The sequence below is a fragment of the Trachemys scripta genome, chromosome 7 (genome assembly GCF_013100865.1).
Source record: "Trachemys scripta elegans isolate TJP31775 chromosome 7, CAS_Tse_1.0, whole genome shotgun sequence".
Lineage (NCBI taxonomy): Eukaryota > Metazoa > Chordata > Testudines > Emydidae > Trachemys > Trachemys scripta.
In genome coordinates, this window is record NC_048304.1 from 43,684,839 (window position 1) to 43,704,720 (window position 19,882).

The 19,882-nt window shown below is 38.4% G+C and overlaps 1 protein-coding gene across 13 annotated transcripts in view; it reads left to right on the plus strand.

Moving 5' to 3' along the window:
- PBRM1 (polybromo 1) overlaps positions 1-19,882 on the plus strand; it is an 82,792-nt gene that overhangs the window by 316 nt on the left and 62,594 nt on the right. For 4 of the 13 annotated variants that reach the window (XM_034777397.1, XM_034777405.1, XM_034777406.1 and 1 more), the window contains exons 1-11: positions 3,315-3,353; positions 4,757-4,912; positions 6,269-6,366; positions 7,152-7,299; positions 8,554-8,697; positions 9,535-9,651; positions 10,566-10,634; positions 11,484-11,582; positions 12,728-12,813; positions 16,094-16,192; positions 17,167-17,258. In XM_034777397.1, the coding sequence (XP_034633288.1) occupies positions 3,315-3,353; positions 4,757-4,912; positions 6,269-6,366; positions 7,152-7,299; positions 8,554-8,697; positions 9,535-9,651; positions 10,566-10,634; positions 11,484-11,582; positions 12,728-12,813; positions 16,094-16,192; positions 17,167-17,258 (1,147 nt within the window). Of the gene's footprint in view, positions 1-2,520; positions 2,585-3,230; positions 3,354-4,756; positions 4,913-6,268; positions 6,367-7,151; positions 7,300-8,553; positions 8,698-9,534; positions 9,652-10,565; positions 10,635-11,483; positions 11,583-12,727; positions 12,814-16,093; positions 16,193-17,166; positions 17,259-19,882 lie in introns of those variants that run through there. The other 9 variants (XM_034777404.1, XM_034777407.1, XM_034777396.1 and 6 more) reach the window with 8 other exon arrangements.

The following is a 19,882-nucleotide window of genomic DNA, read 5'->3' on the forward strand; positions in this document are numbered from 1 at the left end:
TGGGAGCTGATCCCCTGTTCTCATCCCTGCTACCCCTACCCCTCCGAGGCACCAGCTTCGCCTCCGGGGCACTGATCCGCCCTCTGTGAGGCTGGTGGTGTTAGCCCTTTTACATCTGGGGGAAACTGAGGCACGGAATGGGGAAGCGGCTTGTCAAAGCAATCAACTCATTGACTCCTGTTGGAGCTGGGAACAGATACAAGGAGTCCTGACTTCCGGGCCCTAACTCTGACCTTGGCTACATTACTCATATTTTATTCATAGCACCTAGGTTCTCCAGTCGAGGAGCATGGCCTTTTGTACTGAAAGTATCATAGAAATGTAAGGGTGGAAGGGCCCTCAAGAGGTCATCAAGTCCAGTCCCCCATGCTTGTCCAACCTGTTCTTAAAAACCTCCAGTAATGGTGATTCCACAACCTCCCTTGGTAACCTTTTCCAGTGCTTGACTAACTTTATCACTAGAAAGGTTTTCCTAATATCTAACGTAAATCTCCCTTGCTGCAAACTAAGCTGATTACTTCTTGTCCTGCCCTCAGTGGACATGGATAACAATTGATCACAGTTCTTTTTATAACAACCTTTTACATATTTGAAGACTGTGATCATGACTCCCCCACCCCCACCCATCTCTTCTCTTGACTAAATATGCCCAATTCTTTCAGCCTTTCCTAAGAAAGGGACAAAAGACTGTTTCTGCCCCAGAGAATTTGCAGCTAAGAGGGTGGAGCACACCTCAGGGTAGGTAGGAATGATAGACAAATCCATGTGCATGACGTTTTTACAAATCAAAATATAGAAAGTGAATGATGTAATATATACGCTCTTCCTCAGTTTTTCCACCTGTAAAGTACTGGGTGCATAGTTAATGATTGTACAATACTTGAAGATGTGTATGTATCTATTCACAAATACTTTATTATATTTACAGGGCGATAAATAGACCCAGTCCTCCCTTTCTTACCAAAAGAGTCTCACAAAATTTGCTAGAAAATGTATTTTTTTATACCATTAGTAATATTTAAACTAGAAGCAGACCTGTATTACACCCAGTAGTTGATCAAATAAGCAGTCACATTATCTGTCCCTTGTCTGTTACCCCTTCAAAGATTAATGAAAAAATAAACGTGTATTTAACTTCACTAACTTTATCCTTTTACAGTTCATTATTCCCTCCATCCACTTTTCCTCATATGTTTCAGGCCAGTTTCAGGATTTATTTTTCAGTAATCATACAGATGAAATATATCATAAATCTTTCAGTCATTTTGTGACATTTGCCAATTATCTGAGAAATATTTCTACAGACATGTGGAGGATACCCACAGTGCAAACAATTAGTTTTTCTTGACACCTGTGTATCTTTCCTGGTTGGTTATTTTTAAAGGGATGCAGAAAGGTAAATGCTTGTTAAAATCCAATTGGCTTGCTTTAAGTAAATTGTCTCGAATATGTGTAAAAGCTCGACTCTTTCAAGGAGATTAGACATTAAACTATGTTGATGGGTCCTTAATAGATTACAAGAGAAAAATGTTTATTGACATATCTTCAGGAGATGTGGCAATGAGTAACCTGTCATGTTTTAGGAGTCACAAGAGAGGTCTCTCAGTGAGTAGCTGTAGAAGAAGGTATTATAAGAATTATAAGAAGGTATTTTTAAGAGTGGCTGTAAAGGTTATGAAAAATGTTCAAGATTTAAAGCAATTTCTCATGTGAGTGCTGCAGAAACACTGTTCTCAGGTCCTGTGGGAATTGTCTGAATAGCTCTTAAGGCCTTCTCTACTTCACACAAGGAGTGAAAGTGTTTGTAGGTAGGGAGATTGTTGGTACCCCAGAAGGCACCATGAGACATCAGTTCCTTTAAGAAGAGAGCAATATTTTCTACACTTTCTCAACTAAATATAAGGTATTGTTTTGTGATCAATAACTTGATTATCTTACTGAATTTGGGTATATGATGGAGTCCAAACCTTGATATAGGTTTTACATATACCTAAGTTTTACAGGGAGATAAAGCTCTGAAGTCCTTAAATGAAGTACCTATTAAAACTTAATATGCTTTTAAACTTCCTCTGTAAGAGTATGTGCAGTGTAAAAATACAATAGGAAAAATTTGTCATTTGGTTAACACAGGGATCAGCAACCTTTGGCACGTGGCTCGCCAGGGTAAGCACTGTGGCGGGCCGGGCCGGTTTGTTTACCTGCCGCGTCCGCAGGTTCGGCTGATCGTGGCTCCCACCGGCCGTGGTTTGCCGCTCCAGGGCTTCCCGCCACCCCCATTGGCCTGGAGCGAACTGCGGCCAGTGGGAGCCACGATCGGCCGAACCTGCGGACACGGCAGGTAAACAAACCGGCCCGGCCCGCCAGAGTGCTTACCCTGGCGGGCCGCGGGTCAAAGGTTGCTGATCCCTGGGTTAACAAGTTGTCTTCCATGTCTTTTGGTTCTGGTTCCAAAAGTAAAATAGTGCGTACCAGATAGGTAAGACTAATTTTATTTTCTGTTTTTTTTTTTTTTTTATACAGTTCTGTATATGTGGATGGGATTTGTTAGAAAATCAGTCTTAAAAGAGAAACTGGCATTGATAAGGTATAGCTATTCTGTTAACAAAATTCAGCTTTATATTTTATATCCTGGTTGATATACAAGCTTGGTTTTGATAGAAGTGTTTTTCAACAAGCAAACTGATGTATTTGTTGCACAATCTTATATTGGTAAGCTTTATCATGTAATAGGGTATGTGGCTGAAGTTTTATGAACAGGGGCTAACTGTTTAGTAAGGAAGGCTACTGTTCAGTAAAGAGAGCCATAAAACTCCTCTGAAGATGATGATTATGTGGGCCATTGCTAAAGAATCTTATTACTTTTTTGAGAATGTAAAACTTTTTTTTATTTATACATTCACTGTGCTGCTTCTCCACTCCCATCAGTTTACAGTGTTGCAGCTCTCTCTTCTTTTACATTTAGACTGGCAGTAAAATCTGTGATGTGTCAGCAGGGCCTTTAGGAAAAAGCAAACAGTTTGGTTAAAAAATCTAGAAAAATGTCTTATTTTTAGTGCAGAAAAAATACTCTATGTGGAAGTTTGTTTTTTGTTAAGAACAAATCCAAAAAATACTAATCTATGTGTTCCTCTCCTCCCCTACCTTTCCTCTCTCCTCACTATTTTTCTTGAATTCTATCTATCCACTCTCTCCTTTTTACCCTTCCCCTCTATTTTTCTCTCCTTTTTCAGTTTAGACTGTACTAACACCATTGCTGAATTGACACTTGTAGAGTCTTACCTTCTCCCAATATCTTAACTTGGCCAACAGACACTATGAGGAGATTGGCTTTTCGAGGTGCTGGTTGTACTCTGGTAAATCTAGTACATTATTGATCATATATGCATCATTCTCCCCTACCTTGACTTTTTTTTTATATCCTGGCCATAATGAATCCCCCCTCATATTCATTCAACTGATTTAAGTGTTTGCTGGTAATTAATTCTGTTCCTAGAATATGAAAAAGATACCCTAATGTAGTTATGCCAGGCCGCTGCACCATTTAAAAACAACACATACAAGAAAAAATGCCTTGATTCTATTAGAAAATGGGAGGAGATCTGGGGAGTCTCTAGTCTGTACCCATTCAGTCTTTAGTCTTTGAGGCTTGGTCTACACTACCCCCCCCAATTCGAACTAAGGTACGCAACTTCAGCTACGTGAATAATGTAGCTGAAGTCGAAGTACCTTAGTTCGAACTTACCTTGGTCCACACGCGGCAGGCAGGCTCCCCCGTCGACTCCGCGGTACTCCTCTCGCCGAGCTGGAGTACCGCAGTCGACGGCAAGCACTTCCGGGTTCGACTTATCGCGTCCAGACTAGACGCGATAAGTCGAACCCAGAACTTCGATTTCCAGCCGTCGAACTAGCTGGTAAGTGTAGCCAAGGCCTGAGACTCCCAACAATAGTGTCAGTAGAGAGAAGTCTTTGTGACACTGATACCTTGCCACTAGAAATTGAGCTAGGTCTGCCAGCTTCTTTCATAAACCACTCAGTAGTTGTTGGATGGTTATTAATTTCAGTCACTAGTAAATTCAAACCCGTGGCTGAGAGGAGACAGACACTCTTACATTGCCAGTTACTTGAGCTATCCAGTCTACACTGATTTTAGCATTGGAGAGAGAATGGGGGGGCTTGAGAACATAACAAAATGTAACCGGGTTACAGCCCAAACCCCTTTTGGTGTGATCCCAGGACTAGATATTAAGCAGTAGGTGTGATTTTTACTTGTCAGTGCAGACTCTTAATTACATCAAGAGTTGTTTGTTTTTTGCCTTTGGATGTGGGATGGAGTACTTGTCAATCAGAATCACCATGTTATCTCTTGTTTGAACTGGTTCATCTGCTATGACAAAAGTTCTTATTTTATTATCAAGTATGGAATGACAAGTCACAAGCATTGATGGGTAATTTAAGAAAGCATACTGGTAAGTGGTGTTAATTACATTTTCATCACCCTATAAGAGTCCAAGGCACTCTGATGTTATGGGGATGCATGGCAGTATAAAACTCAAGGATAGATTGGATTATCAGGTAAACTATCAAAGACAAAAGCAGTGTTTTAGCTATATGATTTCATGAGGTAATAATACATAACTAAATCTCAGTGAACCATCTTGAATACATATACCCTAAAGAACTGGAAGTTTAATGCTCACTCTCATCAGAGAGATTGGATGCAAAGTCATAAGTTTAAGAACATCTTTCTTTATTATAGAAGAAGTTGGATTCCATGGGTTCCAAGCGACGAAGGGCTACTTCTCCTTCCAGCAGCATCAGTGGAGGAGATTTTGATGATGGTCACCATTCAACAAATATACCAGGCCCAAGCCGGAAAAGAAGGAGACTTTCAAATCTCCCAACTGTAGATCCTGTAAGTACCATTGTAATATATACCCATTCTGTGTTATTGCATAAATCCAAATGTGGAATACCTTTTGAAATCGCTTTAAGCAAACATTTGCAAATATATATATATATGTATATATATTTAGTGAGAATATTTAAGATAAGGGTACAACGTAGTGTTCTATGGATGTTTTCTGGAGTTGCAAAGTCTTCTTCCAGGCTTTCCCCCATGGGACGGTGTTCTACATTTGTAGGGAAACCCTGAGGAATAGCTTCTGTTTCCTTTGCTATATGGTGCACTTTCCTGGCCTGAGCTCTAATTTTGAATGATGTGGGCAAGTTACGACTTCCTCCTGAGACCAGCAGCACTGATTCTACACTGGCTGTAGAGCAGGGATATCAAACTCATTCTGTGGAGATGTCTGAGTTACATTTTTAATTATGGTGTGTGGGCTGGGGCATAAATTTGGACTACGTATCTCCTTCAGTCCATTAGTTCTCCCACTGATGTCAATACAAGATTTGTACAAAGTGCAAAAGGTAGAATATTGCCTTTCCGTGTAGTACCTAAAGTTCTATTATTTGTTCAGTTCCTTATTCATCCCTGGCCCATGAAAATATGTTCTTCTTTAGGATCATCCCAGTTGATGTCCTTTTTCTCTTCCTTACTCATTCTCCTTTAGCTGCTTTTCTTTTTTCTTCACTGTCTTTGCATTTCTCGTCTTATCTTCCCATTGCGTCTGCTTCCTTGTAGCAGTTCCTGATTTCTATACCTTATGGCTTTCACTTCCTCCCCATCCTCCTTCCATCTGCTAAAATGATTAGCAAATGCTGACATTTGAAGTGCCATCCTTAGGCATTAGTTAGCCTAAGAGAGATTAACTGTGAAACATTGGAGTCCACATTTCTTTATTTATTGTTTTTGGTGTCTTCTTGAGTCTGTAGTCAACACTGTGTTGGTTTATATTTGGGAAGTTTCCTTTGCAACCACAAGGGCTAGAAAACTCCCTTTAATAAAGAAAAAACACACAAATCTGGGTATGCCATAGTACTATATTAATACATCAAATGGGCTGAGTGTTTAATACCCTACTATAGAGCAACTTATGGTGAAACACTCCTCTCCTCCCCATCTTCCTACTCTAACCAAGGCTTGGGCATAAATCCACACCCCTGAGAGACGTAGCTATGATGACCTAAGTCCTTGTGCAGACAGAATTCTTCCATTGGCCTAACTACTGTTTCTCGGGGAAGTGGATTACCTACATTGACAGGAGAACCACTCCTGTTGGCAAAGGTAGTGTCTAAAGTGCAGACATACCTTACATTTGTCGCCTCCTTAACATTTCCATTGTTTTACTGGATTGTTCTTGCCTTTTAGATTGCTGTGTGCCATGAACTGTACAACACAATCAGAGATTACAAAGATGAACAGGGCAGGCTCTTATGTGAGCTTTTCATTAGGGCACCAAAACGAAGGTGAGGAGATGGCTTTGATTGGTAACAATCTTAGGTATGAGAGCTAGTCCTGGAACAAATGGATTTTGAGAAATAGCTCATCTGTGTGAAAGTTGCAAAACTTGTGCATTAAATATGCAACAAGCTTGCATTAATCTTTTGATCTTTATATTTGATAGTATGCCCCTTTGAACAACTGTGACACAGGTGCCTGTGTTCAGGCAGAAAAGTAAATGTTTGGTTTGATATGAAACCTAGAATATAAAGCCTTCCTGATGTTGAGATCTGTTTGACTGTAAAACTGTCTCCAAAGGTGGAGGAGTAAAATACTAAAAATATATCCTAGGGAACAATCCATAACTGGATTTTGGGAATGGAGTAGGTGAAGTGATAGACTATTTCTGTCTGTAATTTTTTTATAGATTTAAGATAAATTTTAAAATACACCTCTACCTCAAATACACCTCCTGTCCTCAGGAGCCAAAAAATTTTACCGCGTTATAGGTGAAACCGCGTTATATTGAACTTGCTTTGATCCACTGGAGTGTACAGCCCTCCCCCCCCCAGAGCACTGCTTCACCGCGTTATATCCGAATTCGTGTTATATCGGGTCGCGTTATATCGAGGTAGCGGTGTATGTGCTAATTCATTTATATTAAGGTTGTTTGTAAATTTGAGCTATTAAAGTTGTAGCAAAAACATACAAGAAACATTTCTGAATTAGTCTTAAATTTGTGCAAAGTTAAATACTGTATGGTTCGCTTTCAGTGCTCAAACTCTAATGTCTTTACTTATTGTTACAACAGAAATCAGCCAGACTACTATGAAGTGGTTTCTCAGCCTATTGATTTAATGAAAATCCAACAGAAACTAAAAATGGAGGAGTATGATGATGTGAACCTACTGACTGCTGACTTTCAGCTACTATTTAACAATGCAAAGGCTTACTATAAGGTGAGGAAGCTTCATTTAAAGGCCCAAATTCATATATTCTGACAATAGCAGGTCTGTGTGCTTTTAGAAGATACAGCCAGTTTCATATGTAAGAGACCATTATGGTAATATACATCTGTTCCAGTACTACAGTGGTTCCAAAACTTTTCTGGAGTGTGGACCAGATCTTAATACAGAGATTACCTCATATGCCTCCCCCTCTCTCTTTCCTAATCATGTAGCATCCCTGCTCAACTACAGCAATTTCTTCCATGGAAAAATATTAGGAAAGTATGTCTTTTTAGGTGTCTCATGTGATGTGTGTTTTCCTTTGGGAAAAACATTAAAGAAAAGAGCAAAAGTAGTGGGATGATTTCATCTCTCACTTCCATCAATTCTTTCTCTCAGCTGGAAACAAGCAGGAGAGCTAAGATCACTGGTAAACAAGTGGTTTGCTAACCATCAGTGGTGTGCAGGACACTCATTTGGAATCTCTGCAGTATTATATACTCTGTTTAAAAAAACAATAGTTATGCACTTATATAAATCAGAAGTGATCGAAGCTCACTTTGAATGCTGGGGCGGGGAGAGGGCAAGTATCAGGGCAGAATAGGGAAGGTTGGGGTGTCTCTTTTTCTGGGGGTAGCTTCTTCTGGCCTAATCACCCTGGTTCCTACGTGCTCCTTGGCTGAGACTCAGTCAGAGGTTGCTTGTGTCAGGAGCAGGGCTCACTCAGAGACAGCTCAAGCCGAGGCTCAGGATTAGAGAGCTGAGTGTGACGTGGGGGGGGGAAACTGAGGACATAGATCAGCACTAGCTCCCTTCATCCCTCTGGTTCTGCTGCCCCGGTATGAATGGATCACTTTAGATGTTAATGGGTTTTATTAAGGTTATCTTTAAATCATTTTGTTAGCATCTTTCCTAAAATTTAATGAAAAAGTAAAAAGTGTGTTTCAGAATCTTAAAAAATAAAATGTTTTCCTGTATTTCTTGCATTGAAAGTATCAATATCTTGTGGCAGAGATGGGATAAAATAAATCCAAAACTTTAGGTAATTTACCCTAGATTGGCAGTAATGTCCTTAAGTGTGGTGGAGGCTATATATTTTAATTCATAATACCATTCCTGACATCACTGTGTTGAAGAATTACACAGCCAGTAATTGCTGTGTTTTTTATTATTTAATATATTTCACTTCAGAATGCTCCTAATTTTAAGAACACTTTTAAAATAACAGATAGCAATAATGTTGTGCTGTTTGGTTCATTCTCACAGCCAGATTCTCCTGAATATAAAGCTGCCTGCAAACTTTGGGATTTGTATATGCGCACAAAGAATGAGTTTGTTCAGAAAGGTGATGCTGAGGAGGAGGAGGAAGAGGATGAAGGGCATGACAATCAAGGGGCAATGTCTGAAGTAGTAAGTAGGAAGCATTGCATTTATAGTTTGCTTGTGAAATTAAGAGGTGTGTGAAAACTGGGCTTTCAGAATAAGGTTAACCTCAATTTATGGAGGGACATCGGTCGATGTGTGGTTATTAAACTGGTTATGGGACATGTGTACATATAAATTAAGTCACTAGATTATGTTCTGATATACTGTTTAAGGGTTCTTACACATACATAGGAAATGGTAATGGTTTCAGTACTCTCTACGTAAGTATTTATATCTTTGCATATGTTTGTGCATATATTAGTGAATTCTTAAGAAATAAATATTTAGGAGATGATCAGTGATAAAACCACTGTATATGTGGTTCTATTTTAGTCAAAGTTTATAATAAATATGACCTTTGTAACTTGCATGATCTGAGGCCCAGTGCAAGAAACCCTGGGTCCACATGAGAACACTTTCAGATGAGACACCCGAATGGTCAACACCATGGTGTTATTCTCAGACTTGTTGTACTTCGTAATGCCTTAAACCAGGGAGTTAGGCTAGAGCTACCCCTGCAAATCTCAGCTAGTACTGTATGATATTACAATGCATATTTTTATTTAACTCTGAAAAATGGATCTGTGCATGAAATGTGTATGTGACATTCAGACTTATTCACGTGCCTTACTAAATGCATAACCATAGTACTATGTCTTGAAAAGTTGCACACATCTTTATAGCTGCTGTTTTCATCTTCTTTTCCTTGAAAAAGAATGTTTATACATTTACACTGAAATATTTTACAGGGGCCATTAGAAGCTTTTATAAAATTGAAATCTTTCTCATCAAAACTTTTTGTAACTTCATTTCCTGTACCAGTCTTCTCCAAGCTACTTGAAAGAGATTCTTGAACAGCTGCTTGAAGCTGTAGCCATAGCCACCAACCCATCAGGACGTCTCATAAGTGAGCTGTTTCAGAAGCTTCCCTCTAAAGTGGTGAGTAGTGAAATGAAGTCATTTGTGTTCTATGTTTGGTATCTGGAAAATGGTATAACTGATACTGTGGGCTGACTGTGAGACTAACAGTCAAGTGAACAAAAATAAATAAAAATACTTTACGCACTACCAAGTCATAATATTTTGCTTTTCAGTGGAAATTGCCCCCTTATGCCTCTTTACTGAAGAAGCCATTATCAGTTTAATCAGATAATGTACAATAACATTTTAACACTGAGAGCAAACTATGAGGGGTGTGTATAATGTCTAATAGCTATCAATGTTAAAACGTTGTTACACATTATCAGATAAAGGTCATGTTATAAAATCATTGCTGCTTTCTGAGGAAATAGTTTTTTTCATATCATTTTGGTGGAATGATGAAGTATTTAATTTTTCTTAATTGGCTGTAAGGGCTGCTTATTGTTTTAGCAGCTTTCTGCTGGTGGAAAGGTGTTTATGGATCAACCCTAAAATAATCTTTTTACTATTCTAACTTTTGTTTTGAAGTCATTTACAGCTCAATTCAGAGTGAGTGTAACTCCACTTAGTTTGAATTTCATCTTAGTGTAAGGGATCTACTCTGTGAATGAGATCATTAGCTCATTTGGTGAATCTATATAAATAAACCCTTTCAAATGTTGTTAATAAGCGATATTAGTTATGCGAGCAATGTATATCTTAATGATATGGAGAAAGTAAACAATTTTGGTTAAGAGAATAAACCTTAATCAATACTGAATTTGTACATAATCTTTCAGCTGTTTTGTGGTGGTAATCTGTCTTCTCAACTGCCTTTGGTAATAGGCCATCAAATATAAGTGTTTATTTAATACTGATTTTTATTAAGTGTTTCCCTTGTGAATTATATGTGTCAGTGTACAACCATAGATGTATCATTTTTTGTTTTCTAGCAATATCCTGACTATTATGCAATAATTAAGGAGCCCATAGATCTTAAGACTATTGCCCAGAGGATACAGGTACAGTATGATCATGTTAATGAGCTGTATATTGTAATTTTCAAAAAATAAGCTTTTTAAAGTTTAGAGGCAAAAGTTTATGTAGATCAGTAGTAAGTGTAATTTTTGCCAATAAATTAAGAAACTGAAAACTATACTGCTCTGAGGTTCAGGACTGGCTATAGTCAATCCTGGACTAGTATGCCAAAAGTGGTCACAGTTTAAGGTTCAGTGTCTTAAACCACTAGTAGTTGATATGAATGAAATGCCAGTTACCGTGAGTTCTTGGCCATGTACTAGTATAAAGTAGTAATTTCTGGCCAGGGCAAATTGAGATATTTAAGTTTAGATTAGTGTCATTCTCATTACCATCTTGCTTTCTCCCACTCATCCTTTCCTATTCTTATTTGGTTTTAGCTAGCTGTTATCCTGAACTCCTAGAGCTAGAAATTGGTGATCCATACTACCTTATTCAAATCTAATTTTTAAAATGAAGTATTAGTCTCTAATTCCAGAATTTTGTGAAATACCGACTGAACTTGAAGTGGAGGATAGAGATGAGTTAAAATGGTAATCCAAATGATGTGTTTTAAAGTATGCTTAAAATAATTTTGGAGTCAGTGCATAGTTTGTCGGATCTGTCACTGACCGAGAAAATAACTTTTATATTTGTATCTCCTTTATGATTTTCTTTTCTTTTTTTCCCCAATGAATTTTTCAAGTTTGTTTATATGCTGCATAAAAAAATGTCTTTATTCGGTGTGAACTACCTTTTACTTTCCAGTGTTTTGCATTTTCTTTCTTCATGTGACAGGATAAAAAGGATCAGTTATTATCTAAAGAGTAAATGCTCTGTTTTTTGTTCTGCAGAATGGAAGTTATAAAAGCATTCATGCAATGGCCAAGGATATAGATCTTTTAGCAAAGAATGCCAAAACCTATAATGAGCCTGGATCTCAAGTATTCAAGGTAATTTTCAGATCATTTTTTTTGACGATTAAGTCAGGGTTTAATCTTTTTTATTATATTACATATTTTTAAATTATTAAAATGGTATTTTGTGTGTTATAAGGTTCTAAAGCATTTCTAATTTATCTGGAAATACTAAAAAGGATATTGTTGACTAACTTCTATGCCTTTTATTGTTAGTAACTCCCTGTTAGAAGTTTGAACGCATATTCTTTCCCTGTTGACTGTTCTTTTCTCTTTGCCAACTATAAATTTCTCCCTTCCAATTTTATTTCAAACAGGACATTAATCAGCCTGGTTTCTTATATGAATAAAGGATGGCTCGCTGGCTATTAGGTTAGAAATGCCTAGAATTCCTGGCATTACAGATTCAAATCATGGCACTTGACTGTCTGTTTATTATCACAGAACATTTGAATTCTGTGCAGTTTAGTGTAGGGAGGTCTGCGGTATAAAGCCTGAAAGAATGGAGATCCTGCCTCTTTTGCATGGATATTAAAGATCCTATTCCATCTTTTGTAAGAGTATGCGTGCATCATATGGCCAAAACTCACTCTTATCTCTTCCTCACCACTTCCTTTTCTCTCTCAATTGACCAGCATGCTGTGAGCATATTTTCTGCCTACCTACCTTCCTGTACCTAAAAGTGAATGAATTTCAGTGGTGAAGTGATTCCTGCATATCTTTAACTTTTGGGATGAAGGGCACTACATATATGTAACATTCTAAGGGTAAAATCTATTGTTATAAGAGTAGAGGTGGATAGAATGCTAAGGCAGGCTAGCTATGACACCAATCATTTTCCAGTGGAGAGAAGAAAAACAAACCCACTCATTCTAATGTATTGTTGATGTGTGTGTGTAAGTCATGAATTTTTTTTTTAAGGATGTTGCAAAGAAGTGCCACAGACACTAGCCACTGTTTTATTCCCTTTTATTTAACCATTGAAAGTCTCCTTTCAAGTTAGATTTTGCTACAGACTTCTGACACTGGGCAAAGTCGCTCTCTATCAAGAAAATATGTAACCCTAACTTTTGTTCTTTTCACACTATTTTAAATCTGTATAGTTATATCTATAAAATTAGAGTAAATCATTGACTCAGTTTCATTTTTCTAAAATGGAGTATTCTTATTTCAATTAACAGGATGCAAATGCTATTAAAAAAATATTTAATATGAAAAAAGCTGAAATTGAACATAATGAACTGGCCAAGTCAAGTCTTCGAATCAGGTACTGCAAGTAAAAAACAAATAAAAAATAAATGCTGTTTGAAGTCTGGTTTATATGTATTTACTGATATTTAGTTTCTTAATTTTGCCCCCCAAAAAACGAAAACCAGATAAAATTAACTTACTTGTTGTTGCTTTAAATCTTAAAAACCACTGAAGTAAATTTTTTAAGGTAACTGCTGAAATATACTGCGTAGGTGATATATTCCTACTTTTAAGATATATTTGGCACTGAAATATAGAGGGCCTGTAGGAGCCTCTAAAGCTAAAGTTTCAGCCAGCTTCTATTCTATGTGTTTAACGGTAGAAACAGAAAAGCTGGAACAAGGAGCAGAGGCTCAGATCCTCAAAGGTATTTAGGTATCTGACTCCCACTGAGGTCAAATACATTTTGAGGATCTAGGTGAGAGTGCCCTTCTTCATAAGAGTTGCTGGATGGCTAAGGGCCTCTGATGTATCCTGGAGGCCTGCAAAGAATTAGGGGGACCATGGATTCATGTTTTGCATGAGCCCAAAATATTTATTGGAAGGGAGCAGGGAAACAGCCCAAAATTCATTCATTCAGATGCCCAGCAATCATTTGGAGGAAAGCCCAGGATTTAGTAACACTCTTTGTATGTGAAAATCTATTTTAATTGTAATAAGGGGCAGAACTGAGTGTGGGTAGGGACAAAATTGACTTGTTGATGATGGAGTGAAGTTTTGGAAATGTAAATTTAAATGGATATGGCTTGTGGGAGAGGGGGTAGTGCAGGTATTTGTCATTTGGGCTATAGGGTTGGTCTTGAACAAACAGGTGTTGAGAGATTTTTTTTTCTCTTCAGGCCCTGTTATTTCTTTCCTGAAATCACATTAATTGGAAAAAGCTTTTTCCTCCTGCACAAATCCTCACTCTTCAAAATATCAATGTGGACATTTTATGCACATTTCTTATCTCAAACTATATCTAGACAGATCCAGATCTCTCATACGTTTCACTTGATATCATTGGCACTTCTCAAAGCTGGTATTAAATACTTGCCAGGGTGAATTATATTCTTTATCAGAAAAGCTAAGTGACATCTTCCAAATGAGCACATGAATTAACCTCCTTGGCAGAAAGGGAACTTCTTTAGGCTACATCTACACTACAGGGGGGATTCGATTTAAGATACGCAAATTCAGCTACGTGAATAGCGTAGCTGAATTCGACGTATCGCAGCCGACTTACTCCGCTGTGAGGATGGCGGCAAAATCGACCTCTGCGGCTTCCTGTCGACGGCGCTTACTGCCACCTCCGCTGGTGGAGTAAGAGCGTCAATTCGGGGATTGATTGTCACGTCCCAACGGGACGCGATAAATCGATCCCCGAGAGGTCGATTTCTACCCGCCGATTCAGGCGGGTAGTGTAGACCCAGCCTTAGATGTTTTGCAAAGGACCTACTTGGAGTATGTATCCTTTTCAGAAATAAATCTCTCCTCTTCTGAAGCTGTTTTTGTGATTAGGATAGAGAACTCCACAAACATCCTTACATTAAAGGCATTACAGTTAACTTAAATGTTTGTCTTAAAATGTTTTACCGTCTGTTACAAATAACACCTAAGATTAGTGTAAATTAAAGAGATTAGAAAACTATACACTTTTTACCATTTACTTGGTGCTTTTGACAGTACTTTGAGTGTATAGTCAATTTTTACTGTGTCTTCTGTTTAATGAGTCAGTTTCCCGTGTTTGCATAAATCTTTCATATAGCAACAGCAGGGAGGAAAAACTTCACAAAACAAGAAAATGTGATGTAAAATCACAAAAATTGGCAGAGGTGTTCATGTGCAGGAGTAATTCTTGAAACTTTTTTAAACATTTCTTTAAAAAATGGACTCAATTACAATTTGATGGTGTCCTCTCTAAAGTCTACTATAGCTCATTTAGGCCCTGACACTGCAAACACCTAGCATGTGTGTAGTTCCACTGAGGTCAGTAGGTCTACATCTATGCTTAAGGATTTTCAGGATCAGGGCCTAAATGGTGACTCGCTGACTTCATTAGGAGTAAAGGGGGAATCAGGACCTTGCAAGGTTGGGTACTGTACTTAATTTTGAGGCTGTGACTGCTCGTATCTTAACAGTAACGCTTTTGTGCGAAGACAGCTGACAAATAATTATATTAGTATTTGTTAGTTGAATTCCTCTCTCTCGTACTGCCAACCCCTTCTCTGTCCCTTAGTTATCTTATTCTGTAAGGTTCTTTTAATATTTTACCTTGTTTGTGAAACTTTTATGTAGTTGTGTAGGGCCACAAGTTGCCTTGTCCACAATAATTTGACAGCTCTCATCTTGAGTTTTATACCTTTTAAAATTTTCTTTTTAAAAACTTTTTTGCCTCAAGCAGGCAAAAAACAAACAAACAAACAACAACCCCACTCTTAAACAAAAATAAAATTCCCCAGACACCTCATAATCAATTTGAAAAAGAGAAAAGCTTAATTTAAAAAAAAAAAAAAATCCTTCCTTCTGCCCTGAAGACTGCTATTGGCTGCTGTCAAGCACAAACCTGTTGTTTCAGATCCCTTTTAACTTATTAAACTCCAAATGGTCATCTAGTTTTTTTTTTTAAATACATGACTTCTTAATTCTTCCACCTCATCTGGGAGTCCTTCACCTATACACTATTTTTAGCAAAATACCTCCTTAAATTATTCTAGCCTATTTTTCCTCTTAATTTTAAAAAGCTTAACTTTATAATAACTCTTTGCTAATTTAAATACTCTAATCATCATGTCAAGAATAATCCCAATTTTGTGATTCTAACAAGATGCACATCCTTCTTTCCATTCACCATCATAAATTGCCCCTTTGCAGTGCAATTTTCTGTCTTTCTTCAGATAATATGACCAATGTACAACAGTGTCCACAACACAATTTAATATGCTTTATTAAGTGATAACACAATATGCTTGGCTTTGTATTGTTAATCTCTCAATTTTTAGCAATATCCTGTTAGCCATCTTTATTGCTGCAGTATGCAGGACTGAAATTTAAATAATGGTTCTATCAATATTGCTAGAACCTTTTCTTTTACCTTTATAAACAAATTCAGCATCATTTACATTATGATTAACTTCGGTATTATTTATGCCTAAGTGTATCACTTTACATTTAGCAACATAACATTTTTTGTTCCTTCTCTGAGCCCTTTTCAAGATTACTTTGTGAAAGAGCTACATTCTAGTTACATCTCTTCTTGGGTCTAAGGCAAGTTTCTCTTTTTCTCCCTTTCTCTGGGTTGTTTCTTCTTCTTAAAGGACTCCATCAAATTTGGCTGCTTCCAAACTGACAGGTCCTTCCTCACAGGGTAAAGGCAGTGTTGGTGATGAGAGAAATTCTACTAACAAATATTACCGGTAAGTAAATTGTCTGTTTTGGTGTGGATGCCATCCATTTAGTTTATTTTTTTTTAATATATTTTGGAAATATTATAGTCAAAGCTTTTTTTCTGAAATTTGAGGTGTGTTTTTTTTTAAAGGAACTCTCAAGCTTAATGACCTAGGTACACAACAATTAAAATATCAGATTTAATAATCCCTCTTTCCCAAATAGCATAGTTTAATAGGTTATTTACTCTAAATTGTTCTTTATTATTTTTAGAGTTTTACTTAAATTTTGTTAAATTTGTATCATAGTTGATTTAACATTTATTTCTTTGGAAATGTTCCAAAGAACAGCATCTTATATTTCATTACAAAACTAGTCATGTTAAAAGTATCAAAGATACATATTGCAACTCAAAAAATATTTGTGAATAATTTTAAAGTAATTTTAAAAAATGTAAAACTAAAGAACAAGGAAAGGCAAAATGGAGGCGAAAACCCTCAAAGGAAAAGGGATGCATTTGGAATACTGTTCCAGGGGACTCAATCAGTTGTCACAATTATGTGGGGTATTCTGCCCTGTTCATCACTCAAGAGTTCTGTGGCCTAGTATATTAAACACGATCAGCGGCTTCTTGTCACTCCCACAAAGTAACAAGAAAATCATGCCTTGGTGGGTGCTTTCTAATTGTTCATCTTGAACTGTTTTTCATTATGAATGGTAAATATTAAGAGTAGTGCAGAGGGCATTGAGTAGACTAAGCTTTAACTTCCCTATTGCAGTAGTTCTCCAACTTTTTGACTTGGTGGAGCACTTTATAAAATAGATGATATCATGGGCCATTGTCCTCTGCTAACTTTCCATCTTTTCTTGGGTTAGTCCAGTCTGCTCTTCTGGTGGTGGTTCTGTGGACTGCTAACATGACCTTCATACTCCACCAATTGTCCACAGAACATAACTAAACAGTAGTTTGATGTATACATTGCTTTTCTTTTTACTTTTAAAGTAACAAAAGATCAGTCCAAGGGGATCGTTTATCTGCAATAACCATGGCATTGCAGTATGGATCAGAAAGTGATGAGGATGCTGCTTTGGCTGGTAGGAGTTAATACCTCACTTGTACCAATTTTAGTTTATTAAATTTACGGAATGATTGCGAGATACTGACTTATTCAGATGTCTGTATGATACTTCCTTTGCTACTTTTCTGGACACTGCTGTTCCCAGATTATTTTTCATAGTTTCACGTGCTGGTCACTGGTTGCTAGAAGTGTAGATAAAATGTGCAGTTGGCAAGTGAAGGAAAGCCAAAATAACTTACATGCTTTGATTTTGATTTTTGTTGCATTGCAGTCCATCAAAGCTTTATACACTGGGAAAACTGTTGCTTGTTTTATATATCGTTGTGTTACATTAGAAAAGACACTGGATACTCTTCTAGTATTGAATAGAGAAAAATAGATTCTTACAAGTTCACAGGTCATCTAACTTTATTCTTAGTAAAATGTTTTATTTTATTTATTAAGTTTTACTGTTGGTCTTAAATACAATGCTTAAACAATCCTCTCTTACATATTCTAACTTCTGTCACCAATATAAACACTTGAAATCACAGCTATTCCTTAAAAGGATAGCAAAAGACACAAGGAAGAAAGGAGAGCAGCAGAATATGGACCCTGGACTTCAGAAAAGCAGACTTTGACTCCCTCAGGGAACAGATGGGCAGGATCCCCTGGGAGAATAACATGAAGGGCAAAGGGGTCCAGGAGAGCTGGCTGTATTTTAAAGAATCCTTATTGAGGTTGCAGGAACAAACCATCCCGATGTGTAGAAAGAATAGTAAATATGGCAGGCGACCCACTTGGCTAAACAGTGAAATCCTTGCTGATCTTAAATGCAAAAAAGAGGCTTATAAGAAGTGGAAGATTGGACAAATGACCAGGGAGGAGTATAAAAATATTGCTCAGGCGTGCAGGAGTGAAATCAGGAAGGCCAAATCACACTTGGAGTTGCAGTTAGCAAGAGATGTTAAGAGTAACAAGAAAGGTTTCTTCAGGTATGTTAGCAACAAGAAGAAAATCAAGGAAAGTGTGGGCCCCTTACTGAATGAGGGAGGCAACCTAGTGACCGACGATGTGGAAAAAGCTAATGTACTCAATGATTTTTTTGCCTCTGTCTTCACGCACAAGGTCAGCTCCCAGATTGCTGCACTGGGCAGTACAGCATGGGGAGAAGGTGACCAGCCCTCTGTGGAGAAAGAAGTGGTTCGGGACTATTTAGAAAAACTGGACGTGCACAAGTCCATGGGGCCGGATGCGCTGCATCCGAGGGTGCTAAAGGAGTTGGCGGGTGAGATTGCAGAGCCATTAGCCATTATTTTTGAAAACTCATGGCGATCGGGGGAGGTCCCAGATGACTGGAAAAAGGCTAATGTAGTGCCCATCTTTAAAAAAGGGAAGAAGGAGGATCCGGGGAACTACAGGCCAGTCAGCCTCACCTCAGTCCCTGGAAAAATTATGGAGCAGGTCCTCAAGGAATCAATTATGAAACATTTAGAGGAGAGGAAAGTGATCAGGAACAGTCAGCATGGATTCACGAAGGGGAAGTCGTGCCTGACTAACCTAATTGCCTTCTATGATGAGATAACTGGCTCTGTGGATGAGGGGAAAGCAGTGGATGTGTTATTCCTTGACTTTAGCAAAGCTTTTGATACGGTCTCCCACAGTATTTTTGCCACCAAGTTAAAGAAGTATGGGCTGGATGAATGGACTGTAAGGTGGATAGAAAGCTGGCTAGATCGTCGGGCTCAACGGGTAGTGATCAATGGCTCCATGTCTAGTTGGCAGCCGGTTTCAAGTGGAGTGCCCCAAGGGTCGGTCCTGGGGCCGGTTTTGTTTAATATCTTTATTAATGATCTGGAGGATGGTGTGGACTGCACTCTCAGCAAGTTTGCAGATGACACTAAACTAGGAGGCGTGGTAGATACACTAGAGGGTAGGGATCGGATACAGAGGGACCTAGACAAATTAGAGGATTGGGCAGAAAAAAACCTGATGAGGTTCAACAAGGACAAGTGCAGAGTCCTGCACTTAGGACGGAAGAATCCCATGCACTGCTACAGACTAGGGACCGAATGGCTAGGTAGCAGTTCTGCTGAAAAGGACCTAGGGGTCACAGTGGACGAGAAGCTGGATATGAGTCAACAGTGTGCTCTTGTTGCCAAGAAGGCTAACGGCATTTTGGGCTGTATAAGTAGGGGCATTGCCAGCAGATCGAGGAACGTGATCGTTCCCCTTTATTCGACATTGGTGAGGCCTCATCTGGAATACTGTGTCCAGTTTTGGGCCCCACACTACAAGAAGGATGTGGAAAAATTGGAAAGAGTCCAGCGGAGGGCAACAAAAATGATTAGGGGTCTGGAGCACATGACTTATGAGGAGAGGCTGAGAGAACTGGGATTGTTTAGTCTCCAGAAGAGAAGAATGAGGGGGGATTTGATAGCAGCCTTCAACTACCTGAAGGGGGGTTCCAAAGAGGATGGAGCTCGGCTGTTCTCAGTGGTGGCAGATGACAGAACAAGGAGCAATGGTCTCAAGTTGCAGTGGGGGAGGTCCAGGTTGGATATCAGGAAAAACTATTTCACTAGGAGGGTGGTGAAACACTGGAATGCGTTACCTAGGGAGGTGGTGGAGTCTCCTTCCTTGGAGGTTTTTAAGGCCCGG